The sequence below is a fragment of the Sinocyclocheilus rhinocerous genome, unplaced genomic scaffold (genome assembly GCF_001515625.1).
Source record: "Sinocyclocheilus rhinocerous isolate Xijiao unplaced genomic scaffold, SAMN03320098_v1.1 scaffold3675, whole genome shotgun sequence".
Lineage (NCBI taxonomy): Eukaryota > Metazoa > Chordata > Actinopteri > Cypriniformes > Cyprinidae > Sinocyclocheilus > Sinocyclocheilus rhinocerous.
In genome coordinates, this window is record NW_015649587.1 from 7736 (window position 1) to 30938 (window position 23203).

Here is a 23203-nt window from a genome sequence, read left to right on the forward strand (position 1 = left end):
ATCTCACTGCCATTGTGTGTATTTTTCGCTCTCGTCTGAGTCAGTTCAAGCACAATTATGCTTATGTTTCACACATGCCAAGTGTGACTTCATCTAACGGAGAGGAAATGGGAGAAAAAAGAAGGCTGCCTGGGCAGTTTTGCAAATGAAATGAAATTATATCATTTATAGCATTTCACATTATCACAATTTCCTGCTGCTTCTCAGCTTCCTGATACACAGACAGACAGAGAAAGTGCATGTAAAGTTATGAAGGACAGCCTGCAGGTCCCTCCTCCCTTGACTCCTTGGGAATGCAACACCCTCCTCAGGTGATTAATATAAAAGTGGGGCCTGGGCTGTTTTACAAACATAAAAAAAAACACAAAAAAAACAAATATGAATAATGCGTTTTATACCCTGACCCCTGTCATCTATTGCAGAATCCATCAAAGGCCATAGTGTTGTGAAAACCGACAACAATAGCAGTCTTTGTGTGGAGATGTGTGTGGGGATAAGGGTGCTGGGACACTTGTTGTTTTTTATGCCTGGTTGTGAAAACCGACCACAATAGCAGTCTTTGTGTGGAGATGTGTGTGGGGATAAGGGTGTTGGGACACTTGTTGTTTTTTATGCTTGGTCTTATGATGGATTGGTGCTTGTTCGGTAGGGTGTCTTTGTTAACTTTCTCTCACACTCTCTTTTTTAATGTTTTTTTTCTCTCAAATGGACTGATCTTACCTTCATTGACTTTCCTTCACCCCCTCGCTCAGTTTAAGGTCTCACTTTTTCTCTTTCTGTCCTGCTGTTGAGTGTTCCTTCCTTCCTCTTAACCTTTTTTTTTCTTCTGCAGAGTCCTTCATCTTTGCTTTCTTTTATCATGTAGTCTTTCCTTCTCTCTCTCACTTTCAATCTTCACGCAAGCAGACTGGCCACCCTGGGAATCCTGGCAGTCAGTCACACGCCCCTCCAAAAACAATTATCTTTGAACTTGCTTTTAGTGCTGTTTGTCCTAATTACAGATCATTTTCCCTGTCACATTTCTACTTTTATTGCAGTTTTGCCCTGAATGTTGATCCTATTGAGGTTCAACCTTATTTTACTCGCTGGAACACCCCTAAGACCTGGATTCATCTAATATTCCCCTGTGCCTTTTGCTCTCTCTTTTCAAATTTGATTTTTTTTCTTCTTCTTTTCTTCCATTTCTTTCTTTTTAATGTATAATTTTTTGTAGCATTATCTTATTGAATTAGACTGAGATCCCAAAATACACAGTAAGGATGTATGGCCTGTTTTATTTCTGGTGTTAAGGTTGTGCTGTGTGTGTGTGTGTTTGAGGTACGAGCAGCCGTAAGGCATGCTAACTTCAGTCCCACAGGAAAACCCTGCATGTATATTTAGCTCTCTGCTACAGAGGTGGACTTTGTTGTAATTAAAACCAAGTAAAGGTGGTTAATTCCTTCCTTTGCCTGGCTGTTTCAAATATCAATCTACTCTGTTTTAAACGTATCGCATATAGGCGCACGCACCCACACGCATGCTTAGCATAACGCTCTCACACAGACATGCACACGAGCGCGTAAGCCTCTTACAGATCCGATTCCGCATGCAGACACAACATGCGCTGGAGTTGCAAGGAGAGGTTTAGACATGGTGCAGGGTCTTTTTCAATTAGAGGCGTATCGTGCGCTGCCCGATAGGATCGTAATGTAGCGGGTCCGGGTCACTGATGTGGGATTAGAACCACGTAGTGGTACTGGCAGTGCAGAAAAAACTGAAAGCATCACAGCAGACAGACACATCTCCCTCCTATCTGCAAGTCATGTTAAAGGGATAATATACTCAAAAAAATAAAGATTCTGTCATAATTTACTCACTCTCTTGTTGTTCCAAACCTATATGACTTTATTTCTTCTGTGGAATATGAAAGAAAATATTATTTATTTATTTAGTTAGTTTGTTTGTTAGTTACCAAAACTTTTACTATCACTTTTCAAAATGCCATCTTTTGTATTACACAGAAGAAAGGTCTGGAACAGGTGAGCAAATAATGACAGGTAATAATGACACAATTTTCCTTTTTTGTATGAACTTTGAAAAAGATAACAATGTTATTTATAAAGGTTTCAAGTTGTGCCCTAGTGGCTCACACATGTGCGCTAAAATTGAGCTCATATGGAAAATTTGAGTTTAGATCTGGCTCGCAGCACTTTCTGTTCACTATTATGTGCATAAAAACAGAAAAAAAGGACCATGAATTAAAAAAAAAAAAACTCCCACCTTATTTTAAGATATCATGATATAAAAGCTTGTTTATATTATAAAAACGTTCCTACAGATTGATGTCTTTTCCATCAAGTCATTCCCCAGGGTTTTGTATGGCAGTGGTTCTCAACTGATTTAGGACTAGATATCAAGTGGATGTTAAGCACTTTAGATATGAAGTGGTGACCCAACACATTACCAGAATTGATTATAGTATAGAAATGAATTTTAATTATTTCATGCATGTCAGCATTTCTTTTTTCTTTCTTTCTTTCTTTCTTTCTTTCTTTTGAGGATAAGAGCATGTCAAGCAACCTATTTATGTTGACATGAGCCTAATTTGTTAGGGTCTACCCAATGACAGATGCATTTTCACCAAAATACTGTAGAGTTTGATTGGATGCATGACCTTTGGCAACAACCAAAGATATGTGAATTGTTTTCTTCTACCCTTTTAAAGGTTGGCAAGGCTGTTTAATAACATTATTTGTTCGAAATATGCACAATTATACAATTAGTTCCACTTTATTCTTTATTATTTATCATTATATTATCAAAACATAATTTCCGCCCCACCCTTTTTGACCATGACCCACCAGTTGAGAAGCACTGCTGTACACCATCTCTCCCCTGATAATCTCAAACCTGTATGTCAAATCACCTTTGTAATCCAGCCACTGAAACTCAAAAGGAAAGAGTGAGAGAATACCCACTTAACCAGTCTCTTATCTTCATTTACTCTTCTCCTTTTTCATGTTTGCTGTTTTTTTTTTCATAGAGTATTGCTGCTTTTCAAAAGAGAGAAAGCAGACAATTTGGAGCACAGAGAACGTTGATAGTGTTGTGAAGTGCCCCCTCGAGGAGGTGCACGCACACGCGCACACACACACACACACACACACACACACACATTCACACTCACACACACACACACACACACACACATACTTGTATTTGTGGTTTACGGGGACTCTCCATAGGCGTAATGGTTTTTATACTGTACAAACTGTATTTTCTATTGCCCTACACCAACCCTACCCCTAAACCTACCCCTCACAGGAAACTGCTGCAAGTTTTTGAATTTCATAAAACACCGTTTTGTATGTTTTTTTAAGCCTTTTGTTTTACGGGGACACAGGAAGTGTCCTCATAAACCATGTTTACGTTGTAGTACCCATGTCATTATACACATTTGTGTCCTCATAAACCATATATACCTGTGTACACACACACACACACACACATACATTGGAGAGTTGTTCATTTATTCCTTGCTCTGATGAGAGCAGTACTTCGTGCCTTCAGTGTTTTGTGGCTCATACACACAACGCTCATGCATATATATATATATATAGACACACACAGACGCATATTCTTCCTGTATTCACAGTCCTGCACATACATATGAAAGCACAAGAAACATAATTGATTTAGTGCTTGTTTAAAGAGAACATAGCTTTCTTAGCCCTAAAACAAAAATATATTTCAAGTCCCCAATGCTCATCTTTCCAACTTGACACTAATGTAGACTGTACACTGTCAAAAGTGTGTGTGACACTTTTGGTGCGCATATTGTTTCTTTCTTTTTTTCAAATGCTAGAATATACAGTGACAGACCTTGATAGGTGTTTTGTTGGTATATCGCTCTCCTGGTTTAATGAGCTTGTTTTCTATTCCGACCCAATTGTCAGTTCGCCTCTACGTTTCCTCTGTCATTCTCTGCCTCTAATGCATTGACAAAGAGAGTATTTTTTTTCAACCGTTCCCTGAATCAAAGCGTGAGAATTTCAGCTGTATGCCACAGCAGCCCTCTTCTGCCACACTTCCTCTGTCTCCCTGCCTGTAGCTTGGCGGCTTCCTCCTCAGCAGGGGGAAAGGTAAATCATGTGAGGAGAAGGACTGGGGAAGGGTAGCTGACTGTGACACGTACCTGTCAGCAGGTACTCAAAATAATTGGTAAATGACTGTAGAGGGATGGAGAGGGCTCTCTCTTCCCCTCCTCCATTTGATAAATATTTGAAGTTGCCAGGCGGTCGTAGAGCGCAGCGCAGAGAGTGGGAATATCACAGAAGTTGGGCTCGGAAAGCAGACGTTACGGAGACGGCGTATTGTGCGGGGAGTGAGAGAGATAAACTAGTTTATAGTAATACATCTCTAAAGTTAAAAGCTAATCTGCTGGGACTCGATTTTATAACCTAGTGAAGCAGACCTGCATTTATACCTGCATTAATTCAATTACATAGAGTGTAGGCTTATATTAGATTGGCTATATACACACACTCGCACAGGCTTCAGTTGGCAGCCCTCTGCCACTCACACACATTAAATGTGAAAAATGCATAATTCTTCCTAATTTTGAAACAATGCCATGAAAAGTTCAGTTCGATAATTACTCGGCGGACAAATGTGCTTTAACATTGGGAAATCTTTGCTCCCTGCCAATTTTAGGAGCGCCATTGGGCTCTGTTTGTCTGATAATGAACAGTATTCATTTTCATCATGTTCCTTCACCCCTCCTCAACTCCCTTTACACCATAGTCAATTAAAGCCCTCAGGGCCCTTCTGTGCATAAAGAGATATATAACTCTTTTGACATTTGGCTGCGGACATATTAGGCACACCCAGAGCACATTTAAAGCGAATAGCCTTTATAGCACGTTTAAAAGGCCTGTTCCAGCTACAGCCAAAGAGGGCGACTGAGGATTGGTCAGAGAGCCTGCCTTCGTTTTACGAGGAAAGGTGAAGACGTTGCACCAGCATGTCCAGTCGGAGACGTTTGGAAGAATAAATGGGGAATTGGATCAGGTAAATGTTTTTTGTAGCTTCATTGGTTCAATATTTTGGCGTCCCTCTCATCTGATGCCAATACTTTTTGGTTATGACAAGCACAAAGGTTTATAAGATGGTGTTTCAAAACAGATGGGTAACGGCAGCATTGAGACAACATACATGAACACCAATCCTGGCCAACGGACTTTGGATGGTAAAGCACCCCTTGGTGTAGAGGAAGCGCACTTGGCTAAAACGAAGGAGTGTGTATATGTGACCACGGAGGCACGTCCGTAGCCTTTTCCGCTCTGCCGATGGTGACTGGGGGACTTAGGACGTTTGGGTAATGAGGCGTTAGGAGCACGTCCTATCCTCACACGCCTAGCGAGTGCTCCTCCAGGGCTGTCTGGAGCAGACTTGCAGGGTCATGCATGGCGCTTGTTGGCATAAAACAGCTAGAGGTGTGAAACTCATCCCCTGGGCCCTTAGCCTCTTCGCCCTATAATGCTGAGTCAACTGAGCGACAGGGCAGCCTGCTCCGATCTGTGGCACTAGGACAGAATCATTGGTCTAGCGTAGGGAAGTCTTCCAAGAACAGACACCAATGGTTACGGAGTAGTCGTGCGGTGCTTTTGAGTTGATTGGCTTGAGTTACAACATGTTAAGATGTTTTACTACCCTCTTAGACATTTAACAATACACCCGTCCTTTTATGTGGTAGACATAGACCTGTGGCTGTAAAGTAAACTCACTTGTTTCACTTTGTTGAAGCTCAGAAATCATCCCTGTTCGCCCAAAGTCAGAATTCTGGTGTCATCAGAAATAGCCCAGTCCTTCAATATTCGCCTCTGCCATCTTCTGTAATAAATAAATGTCCTGATACAGCAGCTCTCCTCGGGACATTTCCATTGACATACGAGAATCGGGGAGAAATGTTTGCATCGCTTGCATTCCAAATGAGCCACAGTAAGTGTTTTATGTGGACATTATCATCCCGATATGGCTCTCAATGCATGTAAAAAGGAATGACCCCACCGTCGTGATTTAGTCATTCCTGTCTAGGATATATGCACAGGCTCAGAAAATCCTCGATTCTGCTCAGAATGAAGGCGGATATATAATTCATGAAAGCTAATGCATTGTTTCTGTTGCTTCTTCTCGTGGCTCTTTTTCCCCCCTCTCTGCCCGCCTATTCTCTGGCAAAAGGTTGGCAATAATATCAGTATTGAAATGAGAAGTTTGAAAGACGCACCGCTTCCTTTTTATGTGTGTGTAAACTGATTTGAATCACACATTGGGGGCTTACTGAGCGGAGCTTTAAATGTTAAATGGGGGTTGAAGTCTGCCTGAACTAATTTGTAGAGCTTTGCACCATGTTGACATTTAAATGTGATAAGAATAGAAAACTGTATGCCGACCTATTTTGAAGATGCTTTCGGAATACATTCACATCAGCCGCGGTCTATAATTAATAAAAAAAGACAGGATATGCCCCCCCTCCTCCAACCTTTTTTTTGCACCAGATTTGATTATAATACAACCCTTACAAGGCACAGAATGACAGAAAAAATAAAGAGGGACTAAAATATGAGCATGGAGGGAATTAAGAGGGAAGTGGATAGCACACACCTGGGTTTGGAGGAGGGGTAGAAATTGCATCGGCTGGCTGCTGTGCTATCACATTACCACGATCCAGCCCCTGTGTTTGTGAGAGCGAGCGGGGAGGAGAGGGACCTCGCCAAATCAGCATGCAAATAACGCTACATTGTTAACTTAATCAGATGCAGGAGAGAAAATATGGAAAGGGGAGAGGAAGGGAGGGAGGGAAGGAAAGATCGAGGGGAGGGGGCTGCACAAACAAGAGTCAGGGTCTTCTGAAATGGCGGAGAGTGAAAGATTAAACCTCTCAACCGATGGGGATGATGTTTGCGGGGTGCTGGTGTCAGGTCCCGTAGGGGTTAAGGGTGCGTGTGAGTGTATTTCTGTTTTTGTGTGTGTGTGTGTGTTAAGCAGAAGACAGAGATGATAGAGCCCTCTTCTCAGAGATATATGAAGTGTTTCAGACAGGCAGAGCTCAGTGATTGGCTTCATCACAGCCAATCAAATGACAGAGACCTGATGATCTACATCCGTGTTAGGCAACCCAGTGTAACAGGTGTCACAATGGTTACTAGGGCTGTTTATCGCTATACATTTGTTTCCAGATTAATTAAATTCTGATTAAAAAGCATTTGATTTAATTCAGTTCCTTTTTTTATAATTAGGTTTTATTCTATTCAATTTATTTTGTTATAGTTCAGTTACAGTGTCCATTTTACTTACAAATGAAATAAATTATGTCTCAGCTGTTGATGTAAATTATGCAGGGAAACTTCTGATACTTTTATGAAAATATACTTTTATATTTTAAAAATTAACAACAGTACCCAAACATGCTGTAGTTCAGTTGCCATTTATTTAACACTAGAACCGCCAGAGGTCACTGTATACCTAAAAGCGCCAGCGGGTAAATTTTACCCATGCACATGACAGCTGTATTTATATGGCTAAATAACATATTATTTCACTGTATTATGCCACTGTCTTCACAAAGAAGTGTCTAGAGTCATTCAATAGTCATTAATGTCATTAATCAATATATGAAGATAACCCATGCTATTTATATGACTAAAACAGCCTATAGACAATAATGAGCAATAATAATTCATCACACTGCATAGGATGATGAGATGAAAAATTAAAGCGCACAGCTTCACCTAAATATTTATTAATTTGTTCAGTTATATCACTTATAACTTGAATAAGAGAACAACACCATTAAACTTTGGGTAATCAAAAAAATGGTTTTATTCATTACATCATATAGATCAGATTTTTTTTCAGGAAAAGGCCAGAATAGCAACACAGTAGCGAACAATAAACGATATGGCAAGACAAAAATTAAATAATCAAACCAAAGTTTGACCAATTAGATTAACGTGAGGCTAAAACATGTAAATATGATATCTGGATCACTGTCAGATGAGCCGTCAGATGCTGAGCCGACCCAGGACGCATAACTTACCATCAGACTCTCCATCACTCATGGCATTTAGTGTTTCTAATACCTACCTTCCATAGATTGCCTTTTTTTAGTCATTTTGACTTTATTTATGAAACTGATAACCGCTAAATCAGTGAGTGAAAGGCATTGCCTAGAAATGTACAATGTTAAAATATAAGCGGCAAGAAACTGACAGCGCAAAAATACATGCATTATATAGCGGGTAAATTTGAACCGCTGGCGCTTATAGGTATAAATGCCCCGTTTTTTTATCTGGTTTTATCTAAATAATTTTTAACAACATTGGATTGTAAATTACATAATTTTAGTAAAAATCAATGACTGGGAGACTTGAATGTTTTATTTTAAATCTGTTATGTACATTTGAAAAACGTTTTAAAATTTACCCCGTGGCGGTTCTAGTGTTAACGGATATTATAATCAACACAGCATAAAAATAAAGTTGTAAAGAATAAAGTAAACTTTAAATTTATTTTTTGGTTAAAATAATAAACTCCTAAATACTGAACTGAACTAATATAGAAAACAGTCTCTTTTATTAAAGAATACATTTCAATTATATTTTTTTCCCCTTCTCATAATATCAACTCATTTATGTCTATTTTAATTTAAACCAGCTGTATAAAACACTATAAAAACCTCCCATCTCCTCACCCGGCTGCTGTGTAGCTTCTGACATCCAAATTGTACATAGAGGTCACGACCTCCCCGGCGACGCTCATACGGAGATCAGCACGTGAGGTGTGCTGGCGAGCAATGGTAACACATACAACATGTTAACATGGCAGCTCGAACCAAACCAAAACAGATGAAGGGAGGAATATGTGTAATCCCTCCCCACGCGAACAAAAGAGCCATGTGCCCACCTCGCATCTCTCGGGACTGAGACATACCGGGAGGCCGTTTTTCACTAAAACATCCTTGGTTTTATGAACTTATCTTTCCTTTCTCTCCCTTTGCTTTCCTCCTCTCCCGTTGACTGCGGGTCACCGTGGCAGCCCTCCCCTGAAAGAGGATGAATGTGTTATCATGTTTAAGGTCACAAAGGGCAGGGAGGAGGATAAGAATGTGTCGAGCTGGCCAGGGGAAGAAGAACGAGGGACTGAGTGTGGAGACGTGTGGAATAGTATGCTGGCCAACCCAGACTTCTCTCAAACTGTGCCTCTGTCTCTTCCCCATCAGTTAAACTCTGATGCACAAATGCCGCAGGTGGAGGGCCTTACTCTTGACAGGCTATGATTTCCAGGTCAAGTGGGCTTGGCTTTGACCCTATGCAGTGGCACCATGTATTTGGTACCTTGTACTCAGGCTTTTGTTCCTGCTAGCAAAGTGGATTGTTTAAATATAGGGAATGTGAAAGTCATGCCTCCTTTTCATATGCTGTGTTTAAACCAGTGGTTAATGATTTTGAAGTGCCATACAAACTTTTTTTTTTTAACTTTAAAGATTTTGAAGTGTTCTAAAAACACAACAACAACATATACACCATCTATATAGTTCAGATACAAAAGCCTCTAAGTGCCATCTGACATTTTCATCTAAAATGACCATTTTTTATCAGGCTCATATGTTTATGTTCAGTTATTTCACTTTAATAGCATGGAAAATAACCTATACATTGCCATTAAAGTAAAATTACTGAACCTAAACAGGAGCCTGATAAAAATGCTAATTTTAGAAGAAAATTTCAGACGGCATTTAGAGGCTTTTGCATCTGAACTGTTCATATATATAAATAAATCCCTTTTTCACTCAGGGAGATATTCCCCACTGTTTTGAATGTGGGTAATGTAGATTTCTATGGTGGTCAGATGAGATTAGAGTTTTTAATCAGATACAGATCTTACTGGAATATCAAATAGAATTAATTGGATTTTCTGCCTATTTATAACATGATTAATGTGCCCAGCCCCCATGGTTTTAAGCAGCCGGGTGCCTTAAGAGGCTCTGCTCTTTACTGTATTTTCACCAGCATGCTTCACTCTCACAGGTGGAGAGGAGCAATAAAAGTCAGACTCATAACAAATAAGGTTGACAGCGTATGAACTGAGTAGGCTGATTAATTCAAAGGTCATAAGTCATAGCTAATCTGGTGAATTGTGTAATGTTAATCAAATAAGATTGGGTTTGGTTTGCCTCAGGAAGGAGAGCACTTCTGTTATTGCCTGGCCGATTAGCTGAGCACATCCTGAAATGATTACGTAATGATGAGGTTTTCCAAACACTTCCCCTGCTGCGATTTGTTAGAAACATCAATAGTCCCAAAACTTGCTATTGGTTGAGTCAGTGTCGCTAGCCTATATCATGCTGGTCATGAAGGTTAAAACAACTCAACAGCAGTGTTTTGATAGCGTTTACACTTTTAGGGGATATCAACCTACTAATGGTCTACTCATAGATGGCTCTGCGTATTTTTATTATTTATTTATTCATTTATTCATAACACTGAAAAAATTGCACACTTGATCTTTAAGTTCTGCTCAGTGCGTTACCCTAAATGGGTCCTTGAAACATCAAGTATAAAATGTTAATTTGCATGGAAAAATATCTGTTAAGCTACAGACTGTGCAACACCTGCTTATTTTTGTTGCTTTTCTGCATAAAAAGAAACAGTGAATGTAGCTTTTTTGTTTCATGAATCATAAACCCTTTTTTTTCATATATATAAACAAAAGCCTTTGAGGTTTGACCAGCTCTGCTTTGGTCGTTTAATCGTAGTTGTGTGACAGCGTAACGTTGAAATGGAGGTAAACGTTTTCTGCCTGGCTTGTGGTCGAGCAGCATTTTTCTCTCTCTCTGTCTCTGATCCTGCTGGGATCTGTGGCCTCACCATTTCCGATAAAGCCTGATAAATAAACATGTGCCCTGATCTCCCTGAGGTCCTCCACCCTCTCTCCAGAGTCCACCCATTCCACACACACTTCCTCCCTTCACAATTAGCCCACAATAAAACACACTTTTCTCTTAATAAAGAGAGGCTTTTTAACATACTCTCACCCACCACGGTCTTCCTCTTCTGCTCAGCAGTGATGAGCGACCGTGGAGAGAAGAAACACAGCTTTAGTAGGCCTATCTCGTCTTACCATTCCCAGACAAACAATAGAGCAGAAGACAAAAAGAATTACAAATACAATTAAGAAATAATTGTAAAATATATTTTTACGTATAGGCTACAAAGAGTCATGAGCATTTCCAGTCAACTCTTGACTTCCTGATGGCTTTGATAAGATTAGTGGCTTTCTTAAACAGGATGTGAGAGGGCTGCTTTTTAAAAACATGCTGTATGGACAGAGAATGCTTTCGTAACTGTAAGTCTCCACACAGACTTTCTCACAAAAGTGAAACTTTCTCTCAGTTTAGCTTGGGGAGTTTATCAAAGTGACAGAATAAAGAAGATTTAACATCAGCCATATTAAAAAGACATGCAGCGGTTCAATATTTAAAAAGCCCATTTACTACGACAGAAGTGCTTTTTCATTCAAGAGCATATGGCTACGGTACCTGTTTATAGTCTTATCGCCCTTTCTTTCTGTGTGTGGGGGGAAAAGGAGAGACAAAAAAGGAGATATTTTCAAAAGACATTGAAGAATCATTCAATTAACAGCGGCATGATGTAAAATAATTACTTGACTTGCCTCCCTTAATGAGTATCTCTAATTAGCCATACATTTGTTTTGTGAAAACTCCAAACTACAGGCTGCGGTTGTGAAGAGCTGGTAAGTATGTTGAAGTAGCGGCATATTTTTCTCCCCTGTACTGTCTTATGTCGAGCGGCTTGGAGGCACAATTCGGTACCGATGTATGCACACATGTAGCATTAAATACTGAGTCACATCTCTCTCTCTTTTTTCTCCTTTTTTTTCTCTTTTATTTTAATTAGCCATGCAACAATTAAAATATTCACAAACTAAATTGAACCTTGTCTCCCTCTCCTCTCGACTCGATTTCAGCACCTGTCAAAACAACACCCCTTGTTGGAGTCATTATGCAAAACTCATACGCACAAAACCAGCATGTGTGAGAAGAAAACAGCAATTATTTCTGATATTCACTTATTTGGGGGTTACATTGACATTTAAGTTTTCCACAAAGGTAATCTTTGTTCGCCGCAGCTGAGAGGTAGAGAGGGTGTTGAGAGAAAACAGACTGTCACCTTCAGACAGTCAAATAAATGATTGTGATACAGCTTTATATCACATTTAGTCAGGTCCTCTTTGGTGTCCTTAAAGGTATAGTTCACCCCCAAATTATGTCTTTTTTTTTCTTCTATTAAACACAAAAGAAGATATTTTGAAACATGTCTTTTGTCTTCACAACAAGAAGCAGGTAGTGCAGTTTTGGAACCCATTGACTGTCATTGTAAGGACTAAAATCTTCAAAATATATATGTATATATTTTTTTCCACAGAAAGGATACAGGTTTGAAATGACGTGAGGGGGAGTAAATGATGACAAAATATTCAATTTTTGTGTGAACTATTCTTTTAAAGGTTCAGAGCTGGATACAACAGCACTCTTTCCCAACAATGGAGGCCTGATTTTTTTTTTTTGTGATTATCTCTCAGTATTGTCCCAGAGTTGCTGTCCTGAGCAGAAGGAAAGATGATGTGATGGCCCTTTTGCCCATCACCACACTGCGTTCATTGTTTTTCGGCTTTTCTGTGTTGAGGTGTAGTCATGCGTGATGGTTGGTTCGACCACGACTCGCTCAGCTTTGCCACTAAGACACATCCCTGTGTTTCTAACAAAAGAAGAAGCCAAAAGATCGTCAGGTCAGACAGGGTTCAATTAATCTTTTTCACTCTTTAGTGTCTGCCACCTCATGTACAATTGAAATGTTTTCATAGTTGTGGGTGGAAACAACAAGGGAAATTTTTAGAGATGAATTATCACATGTTGACCTTTAGTGAAGTATGTTTTATGCTATACTTTAGCCTTCATCACTGGCCACTTGACTTTGTTTCTTTCTTTGTGAGCAGCTTTCTTTGTAACTCTCCCACTTTTTTTTGCACAGACCCCCTCTAACCCACCTCTACAATTTAACAAATGCTTACAGTTATCCATCTTTTTTCCCTTCTCACAGTCTGAGATCTACAGGCAGGAGGCTCGACACGCTGTGACTACCATTGTACCTCTCTCGCACACACATACAGAGCACATCTGCTGGTCTTCGGGATAATGCTGCACATGTTTAACATAAAGAGAGGCTTTGAGCTTCAGGCCGGCTCTGGATGATGATGAGGATGAGGATGCAGCAGGCCAGGACAATGAACTGTGGGAATTCTTTGGTCTCCCACTGATCTTCCCTCCCCTGGCATCCCAACAAGCCTGTCAGACACACAAGATAAAAGCAGCAGCATTTTTCTCTCTGCTCATCCTTTCAAGGATGCTGAAAGCTAGCTGAAAGCTGAACTACCTGTTGAAATGTTCTCTTAAGATGCTCTCAATGATATATTGTGTGAGACAGACACCGGCAGAAACTGAGAGAGTTTTGCAGGCTGAGCTAATAGAAGGGAACTGTGTAGAGAGAAAGGCGACGCAACCCGTGTGCATTTGTAACTGTAACAATTTGTCTGTGGTGGCTTCGCAACCTATGAACTAGGTATAATTAGGTCACTTACTGTCTAACCACAAATAAGAAAACAACCTGCATCATGCAGCGAGCTGTTTGCTGGATGAGAACGAGTTTGTCCTTTCAGGCTGCGTGCATTTCTTCTGTTTGATTCAGTTTCGGTTTTGTGCTGGGAACCTTTGCTTAATGCCTCATTACAGGCACTAATAATCCAGTTCAGTCAAAGAGCATCGGGAGGAAGAAAAACAAGCCATGTTTTATTGGATTAATTAGAACTATTCTGAAGACCACCTGCAACATACTAAACACGGGCAGAGAAAGAGAGAGAAAAGGACAGATCGGACCTCTCTGATAAGAGCGCAATGATTTTAACCATCGCTATTGGTTTATGATTTTGTTATTGTACGTTCCTGGCCATATTCCCATAAGTGCATAGCATGCAGTGCCGTTTCCATCCATTAAATATGCAACACATGGCAGCCATTTTCAAACACCAAACTGTTAGTTTATCTTTGTTTTATACGGGGGCCGCTAATGATTCAGAGAAAATAAAACTGACTTTTGCACTTTCTGTAAATAATGATTGATTTATCAATAACGATGACCTCTTTCATAATTAATTAATCAGCCACTGCATAGTAATTAGTCAATGGATTTTGGTCGATAAAGCTTCACAATAACAGAGCAGCTAATGGCCTTGCGATCTATATTTTTATTTTCATTTCAACTCGCGAATACTTTGACTTCAGTTTGTTTCACTTGTCGATGCCTTCTCCCCCATGAAACCACCGTTTTCTGTAAATGTACACATACTTTTCCCAAACAATGATGCAGAAGGACACCAAAATTATGTTATAACAAGACACAAAGCCCGAAAGAGCCAGATCTGCTCTGTGTTATTTGATTTAGGGCTTGAACATGCTGTGTAATCTAGAACATTTAAGGATTACATGGGTTTTATGTCTTCTTTGAGGTTAGCTGTACACTTAAAAACTCTTAGTTCAGAATCTGTTCAAGGCTAAAGTTTACTTTTGTGTGCATGTGTTAGTGAGTTTGTGTGTGTGTGTGTGTGTTTTATATGGAAGCTTGATTCTGCCCTCCATGTTGATTTGCGAGAAGCCACTAGAGGACCAGCTCAAGGACGCAAACGCGCACAGGTACCTCAAGTTTAATGTAATATTATGTCACTACAGAGGCCTTAATTTAGTCGTGTTCACCTTGAGGTTCCAAAATCAAAGCCTGGCCCTCCCGAAAGCTATCTAACTGCTAGATAATGCAAAACATATTCATGCACTTTGCAATTCTTACTGCAGGCTCTATCAGAAACCACAATCAGTTCAAATATCTTAGATGCACCTTTGGTTAATGTCAGTGCATCACATTTGCCACTTGTATCACACCTGCCACGAAGTGCACTGGTGTGTTTGCATTTCTCATAGTGATATATAGATCCTGCTATATACTCATACAGTAGCTTTAGCAAGTGATGTTAAGGCATAAATTACACAGTTTGTTCTCTGGCGTTGAAACAATGGCCCTGCTTGACAAAGCAAAGATAAGAAGGACAGCATTTTGATTTTGGCATGTGCACCCTCTAATTAAGATGTGGTTTTCAGAGCTTGCAAAAGAGAACAGAATGTGATGTAAAGTGAGGTAAAGATAAGACATAAATCCGGTTGTTTTGCCATGTTGCTTGAAAGGCTCAGTATTAACCACAGACTGTAAAGCTGCATGCCACTGGGCCCTGTGTGACAGTGCTCTAAAGGAAGTCTCAGTGGCTTTTCAAGAGGTGCACGCGTTAATTACAGCACGCTGCTGCTGTTGCGCTACGTGTGACAGGTAGTATCAGGCCGCTGAGACTCGATCGTTTCGTCTAGCTCCTGACTAACCCAGCTGCCCCTGCCCAAAGAGAGAGTGAGAGAGAGAGAGAGGAAGGGGAAGAGGGAGACGGGGGTCTGGGACAAGGAGCCACCACCGTGTTTGCTGTCAGGCCTACATGCTGTGGGCCACGACTCAATGGCACTGATCCAAATAGGTGAGACATTAGCATTTCTAACAGAGGAAAGATAGGCAGTGAAACTTTGCAGGGCATCCTACAAATGCAGATAACGGAGACATGCTTCGCTGAAGAAATATTGAGAGGCAGAACACTGAAACCTGAAATATGCTGTAGATTTATGAAGTGGGGTGTTTTAAATTTGCTTCTAGGTACAGCTATAAAAGAATAACCACATGAAAATATGAAGAAGCGAATTGCGCATAACATTCTTTTCTGCTTTCTTCTGAATTAAAACGACAGTGTATGCATTTTGACAAAATGCCCCCCAAATGTGCTAGCTGCTCTGCAAATTTGGTTCAGAGGCTTTTTTCAGATATGCATTAAGCATGGCAATGTTTAAGAGCAGATGTATTTAGATTGTAATGACTTTGTTTCATTTCAGATAAGGCTTTTGGCTTGGAGTTTCTGCTAATTATACTGTGGAAAATATGCACTTTACTGATAACTGTTCGTAGTGTTGCCTGTCTTAAAGTATTCCCAGTATCAAATTTATTTATTAATGTATTCATTTCTTAATTTATTTATAGATGCTCTTTAAAATATTGCAGACTGTGCGTGTTATTGTTTGTGGGTGTATTTTTGTCAGGTGTCTTAATTCACATTTAAACTTCATACTTTGCCTCTGCAGAAGTGAGTGTTTGTGTGTGTGTGACACCTCTTTAACCATATGAAATGTCCTTTTTAATCAGAAAAAAAAATAAATGACTTGGGAGCAAGGAAGGCATATTAATGCACTTAATTTGCATACAGTCGTCAGGCGAGGCTATGTTCAAAAACAAACTGGATTTGTCAGTTCATTTCACATTGTGTCTTTGTCTATCTGCTTTTGTTATATGGTAAAGATAAAGAAGGAAATCAAATTGAAGAAAAGGGCAAGCAGTTATCTCTCCAAATGAGCAACTGCTCATCATGCCTCGCTTAAATCATAGATTTCTATTGCAGAAGGCATGCTGGCCACATTCAAAAAGGGCCTCGTCTGATATCTGCCAGAATTTGCTGCGACATTGACAAAAGCAATTTGAACAACTCGCTACCCATAAGAATCTCCAAAGTCATAAGGCGTTGCACTAAACCCAAATATCACCCAGCTTTTTTAGGCCTTTGTCTGAGGACCATTGCTTTAATCACATGACCTGGCAGAGCGAACCATCCATGATTTATATTTGTCTTGCATTCACTCCTGTATTACATTTTGCTGAATATCAAAAATCTCGCAGAACTGCTTAGCCATGTGTAATTTGCAGCGCACGTGCTTACACGCGTGAGTGTGTTAATAACACACTCAGTCTTTAAATACATAATACACCTACAGTGCATTGTTCACATCCAGATTCCAGCATTTTTTTTTTCTTTTAAATTCCTCAGAGTCATAGCTCTGGACAAAAGAGGAATGGCATTCAGCAGCAGCCCACAGTGTTTTTAGCAGTGACTGGAAGTGGCCTCAGTGTTTTTATTCATGTTGGAGAGATAAGACTGCAACCAACATGGCGTAGGAAGAGCAAATAGCTAAACAACAGGCGGCCCTTAATAGAGTTCTTATGAGAGCATCAGCAAATATGTGCTCCAAGCCCACTGCCTTCTACAGCAGACTGTGTGTGTGTGTGCTGGTTTGTTAGTCTTTGTGTATTTGTCTCTAAAAATTCACTTTTTTTTTTGTACCAGACCAGTAGGTTCCTGCAACTGGTTGTCTGAATTGCTGCTGCTTGTCAACACAGAAATCAGTTATTTGTTTCCCTGTGCATGTGAAAAACATGTACAGGAGCTGTCATACTGCGGTGAGGAAGAGTGAAATATAATGTGTCAGCAGCCCAGGTGCTGAGTCATTAGGTAGTCCCACTCTAATAAGTAATCTGGGTCAATCTGCACCATTTAAAAGGTTTATTAATGACCAAAGGGTGTGGGTTACCCAGCCCAGAACATTTTATCCTTCCTCAGGCGATGAGTGTGTGAGAGACAAACCAGCATGTGTTTCCAAATAATGCAGAGAGAAGAGAAAGCTCTCTTCTTAAGTCTTTCTAGATGCAGTTTCCTGAACACCTGCTCTTGCCATTGTCTTTGTTAAAATGACCACAGTGCATTTATTTCACGTTCATAATCATGTGTTAAAGCGCATAGCCACCGTTACCAGGCAGCATACTAATCAGCTTAATGAGATATTATACAATATTTTGTTGACCAAAGCAAAACTTTATTGTTTCTGAAGCTTGACCCTGTCAATTTCAGGGGAATGCAGCAACATCATTATCCTTCCTTAAGACGGTGAGTAGCATGCTAAATAAGCACAAGCTATCTAACAACAGGCACTACTCATGTATTCGTTTTAGGCTGGCGGTTCATTGGGACACTCTGTGGCCATTTTAAATGACTGGGAAGCCTCTGATACTTTGGGAACCCTTTCAATAACGCCAACTGTTGTTTTCTTCTCATCGGAAGCCATACGAGAGTGAGAGAACAGAGAGAGGGAAAAAAAGAAGGTGAACACAGAATGATATGCATCAAACATAATGTGCCTCTTAATTGAAAATTACGCCAAGACAAGTGTTGCAGCAGTGAGATAAGGGCTTGTGTTTACTGGAGTAACCCCTTGGTTTTAAGTGCTATTGTTAATATCATAATTGTAGTATTGCGGCGGCTTCATGACAATAACATTGCTCCGTTTCATTAAGGCGTGTAATTGGTGAGATTCTGATAGGATGGGACCAAGTAGCTTAATTATGTGGCGCCTTGCCGTGTTTACTGGGTAATTATTGCCTCAAAAATTGTGTTACTGTTTGAGAAAAAGTTCTGAGAGTTCCAGCTTCTCTCCCCAAGTGTGAGAGTACATGTAGTACTTCATAAATCAGAGGGAGATGAACTCGCTCTTTTTTTTCTTCACACTTGTCACTGAAGTGCAGTCATCGTTGTTAACCATTTCCTCACACCATAGTCAGATTGCTGACATACAAAGGGATACTCAAGAATGAACTGAATTAACTGCCGTATGGTGTGATTTTCTTTGCCAGACAATGCAGTATAAAATCTGAAATGTAGATCCACACAAAAGAATATATCTACAGTTTTGTTTTCCACCTCTACACCCACTTCAGCAAAAAATGAAACACCTTTGTGTTTGTGCTAATGTCTAAGACAGACTTGACGCTGTGATGCTATTTAACTTGGAAATATGACCTTCACCACACTATACAGTATTTCTAAAGGTCTAAGAGAAAAGGTCTTTATTTTTCATGAAATCTGAGAGCAGAGTGGGTGTTCTTCACAAACAGTTCTCAGACAATGGTGAAGATAGTGTGCTGTGACCTGTTCTGTTCAAATTATTGCACCTTTACTTCTATTGTTGATATTTGTTACTGTTCTGCATATCATTTTACTTTCATTTATATATTGTGCAGTATTTCCTGTTGATTGTGCACAGTGATAATACAATAAGTTTACTAATGATGCCTTAAGGCTAGAACGAGGTGTGTGTTGACTGTATACCTGCTGTTCTTTGCTTTTGAATAGTGTACTAAATACTTGTTTTGTCTCTTTTGTCCTTTAGGATGGAGGACTCTAGTTTGTGCCTTGGTGTATCCTCGGTGGTCCCGGATGCTGACACCCATCTCAGCAATGCAGTACTTAATGGCCGCTACCCAATCAGTCAGAAACTTCATCAGCTGACTGCTCAGCTGGGTCATGCCTTTCCTGAACTACAGAGTTGCCAACAGATCCCAGAGGAAAAGGCAGCCACTCCGCTGGATGAGAAAACCCACGCTGCCTTAGCTAATCAGCCAATCAGTAGTCAGATGGCCTTACTGGCCAACCAGCTTAACCGTGACATGGATGTGGGTGCCCTGAGTGGTCTCAATGGCCGTGTTGATTTGCAACAATTTCTCAATGGGCAGAACTTGGGAATCGTGACCCAGATGAATGACATAGAAGATGATGCCCGTAAGAACCGCAAATACCCCTGTCCACTATGTGGCAAGCGCTTCCGCTTTAACAGCATTCTGTCTCTTCATATGCGTACACACACTGGAGAGAAGCCCTTCAAATGCCCCTATTGTGACCATAGAGCTGCTCAAAAGGGTAACTTGAAGATCCACCTCCGCACCCATAAGCTGGGAAATCTTGGTAAGGGCCGTGGTCGTGTACGTGAGGAAAACAGACTGCTTCATGAACTTGAAGAGAGGGCCATTCTACGTGATAAGCAAATGAGGAGCAGCTTGCTGCAACCCTCTCAACCTCTTCCAGCCCACTTGGGTATTCAGAGTCACAACCAGCAACAGCCTGGCTCTGCCTGTGGCCTGCTCACTCCAACTAGTATCGGCAGCTCACCTGATGGACTGAGCCAGCCGTCTGCCTCACCTAAGCCCGCAGGTGCCAACTTGCAAGATGAGCAAGCCCTCAATCCAGCCCAAGGATTTCGGTGCACTTTTTGCAAGGGTAAATTTAAGAAGCGTGAGGAGCTAGAGCGCCACATTCGCATTCTCCACAAGCCCTACAAGTGTACCCTGTGTGAATTCGCTGCTTCCCAAGAGGAGGACCTCATCTCCCATGTGGAGAAAACTCACATCACAGCTGAATCAGCCCAGGGACAAGGCACGGGAGCTGGCAATGGAGAGAAGCCCAACAATGAATTTCGCTGTGAGGTTTGTGGCCAGGTCTTCAGTCAATCTTGGTTTTTGAAAGGCCACATGCGGAAACACAAGGACTCCTTTGAGCATTGCTGCCAGATCTGTGGACGCCGTTTCAAGGAGCCCTGGTTCCTTAAGAATCACATGAAGGTACACCTAAACAAGCTGGCCATCAAGAGCAAGCCCCCTATAGGCGGAGGAGCTGATGAAGATGGACCCTCTGTGAACAGCATGAGCAGCCTGGCTCAAGAAGCCCACGCCAATCTGTATTCACGTTACATTTCTTGTCTACAAAGTGGATTCCTCACACCCGACAAGCAAGGCCTGGCTGAACAGCAGCACCAGATGCTGGCCAAGGCTGGTATAGCTATGAAGGAGAAGGAGATGCTTGGAAGGCTCCTAAACCCAATGGCCAACATGTGCCACGGCTTAGGGGAAAATGAAAAGCGCTCACTCTTGGGTTGCCTGAACCTGGTACCCCCTCTGAAGTCAAGCTGTATGGAGCGCTTGCAAGCCGCAGCAAAGGTGGCGGAGATGGACCCCCTGAACAGCTATCAAGCCTGGCAAATTATGGCTCGTGGAATGGCTATGGAACGCTCCTTCATGCCAAAAGAGCAGCACCATGGGGGGCATGGACAAGAAGATGAACTTGCCAGTGCAGCTGGGATTGTTCTCTTTGGGAAAGACAAGCTTGAGCACCCAACCTTAGGCTCTAGTGATGGTTCCAAGCAGAAGCAACACCCTGATGTCCTTCATGGAGTGAAGACAAGTGGAGGCATGATGCCCTTGAAAGATGAGGGTCTAAGCTTTGATAGCCACCGTGAGTTCTTGCCTCACCATGGGGGTCTGGGCCTGGGCCTGGGCCAAGGGCTTGAGTACAGCCTAGCTGGCTTGAAAGAGAAAGCAACTGAGTGTCCTGACTGTGGCAGAGTTTTTAGAACCTACCACCAGATGGTGGTCCACTCCCGGGTACACAGCAAGGACCGTCGAACCCTAGAGGACAGCTCCCAGCATGGTCTGGACGAAAGGCGTGGCTCAGCTAGCGACCCTGAATCTCAGTCCATCAGCCGATCCACCACCCCAGGCTCCTCCAATGTGACAGAGGAAAGCGGTGCTGGAGGCGGACACTCCCAAACGGGCAGTGTGCAGGCATATATAAAGTATTAAAAGTATATATTTAAATAAATGCCTAAAATTAGCTTTTCGGTCAGCTGTCTGTCATTACAGTAAATTTAAATAGCAATTATCTAATGAAAGCTTTACAAAGTAGCAGAATTACAGCCCTAAGAGAGCAATTTCACAGTGGTTAGGAACAAATGAGGAAAGAACTATGCCGTATGAATTGGTGAGATGTCAGTATCAATGGGGTTCAGATCCATACATAGCACTAGCATGCTAGTTGTGTTTACCAAGAAGTCTCAGTAAGACATCGATCACCAAACATCATCATCATAGCCTATATTCTCTGTGTAAATTAAATGCTAAGGTCTTTTATAATATACGTGACAGCAGGCCTTTAAAGCTTTGAAAGTTATCTGTCGACTTTAGCAATAGTTAACAATAGACAGCTAAAGCAGTGAAGCCACCACTGAAACCAATGAAAAGGAAGTGAATGCATTTGCGCTTTGGTATTCTTGACAGTTGGTTCTTTCAGACAGAAAATGGCTGATTGTGATGTTGCTGTTAGGTGGTGGGTAGGTGATCAAAAGTGCTAGCAATGTAGCAATGCCAACGTAAATCTGAGCAGCACATTCAATGCATAACTCTGACAATTAATGTTACTGTTCAAATAGCCCTCAAACACCCTCAGAAGGAGTTAGTGTCTTTATTTACTGTGTTCTTAAACTAATTCATTAATGACATTTCCATACTTTAGCTATCCTTTGGCATCCGTTAAATTTTCCATTAACTATGAAGTTAACTATATAAAAACAACATCCATATTCCATTCTCACAATGGAAAGCCTATGTGGATGTACGGGCATGTTACGAGTGATTAAAACATCTTGCTGGAAGGGAGAGGGACAGCAAACCCCGCCCCATCTGTGGAACTCAGAGCTTGTGTGATAAAAATGTATGTTTAGTGGGATTAAGTGAAGCTGCAGCTAATGATTACAGAAGTTTTAAAGGTAACTTTCTCATTCCTTGGGGTGGTACACCACTGTTAAGCAGCCTGGCTGTTAATTAGGTCACGTCTATGTAATAATCAGTTAGCTTAAGCTAAACAAGACACTAATTAAAGATATACATATAAAGCAGGTCAAAAAAATGAACTTCATTTGCTGGGTAAAATGTGCTTTTAAGTCATCAAAAAAAGAAAAGAAAAAAAAGTGGCTTAGCTTAAGGCTCTAAGCAACTTAATTTCAACAGCAAAGAATAAATTGTTTATTTATTCCCAGTCCTTACCACCCTCATGTAGTGAGATGAGTTTGAACATGCAGTGGGCTATGTTTATTTTAATCTAAGGAATAATAACAGACAACCCCCACCCCAATTAGGAATTAATGAAAATGAGAAGAAGATAAAACCTATTTTCTTTACAGAGACTATTAAACCTAAACACTCCTCAACAGAAAGGAGGGTATGTTACGGAAGTAATTATCCAGTGAATTTTAATGCAGGAAGTTTTCTTTCTTTTGCATCTCTCTTACTACTACTTTGAGATTTAGCTCATGGCATTTTATAAACTCTTCTCAAGCTTTTGTTAGATTGGCAGGGTATTTGGAATTAAAGTGATTAGTGTTTAGTAATAAAAATGTTAAGCACTAACTGAATCATGGGATAGAGAATGAAAATACAATTTATTTATTGATTCTTTGGCACTCTCATAGCTTTTATTGTACATAAGTAGACCAGTTTTAATAAACACAAATCTGAGAAAT

General features: G+C 40.8%; 1 protein-coding gene across 1 annotated transcript; it reads left to right on the forward strand.

Annotated features, from left to right (window-relative positions):
• Positions 1-216: 216 nt before the first annotated feature.
• On the forward strand, positions 217-21488 carry LOC107710855 (zinc finger protein 536-like). Its single transcript, XM_016515718.1, has 2 exons — positions 217-311; positions 19247-21488. The coding sequence occupies exons 1-2, from the start codon at positions 250-252 to the stop codon at positions 21486-21488; spliced, it is 2304 nt and encodes a 767-aa protein (XP_016371204.1). The 5' UTR covers positions 217-249.
• Positions 21489-23203: the final 1715 nt, after the last annotated feature.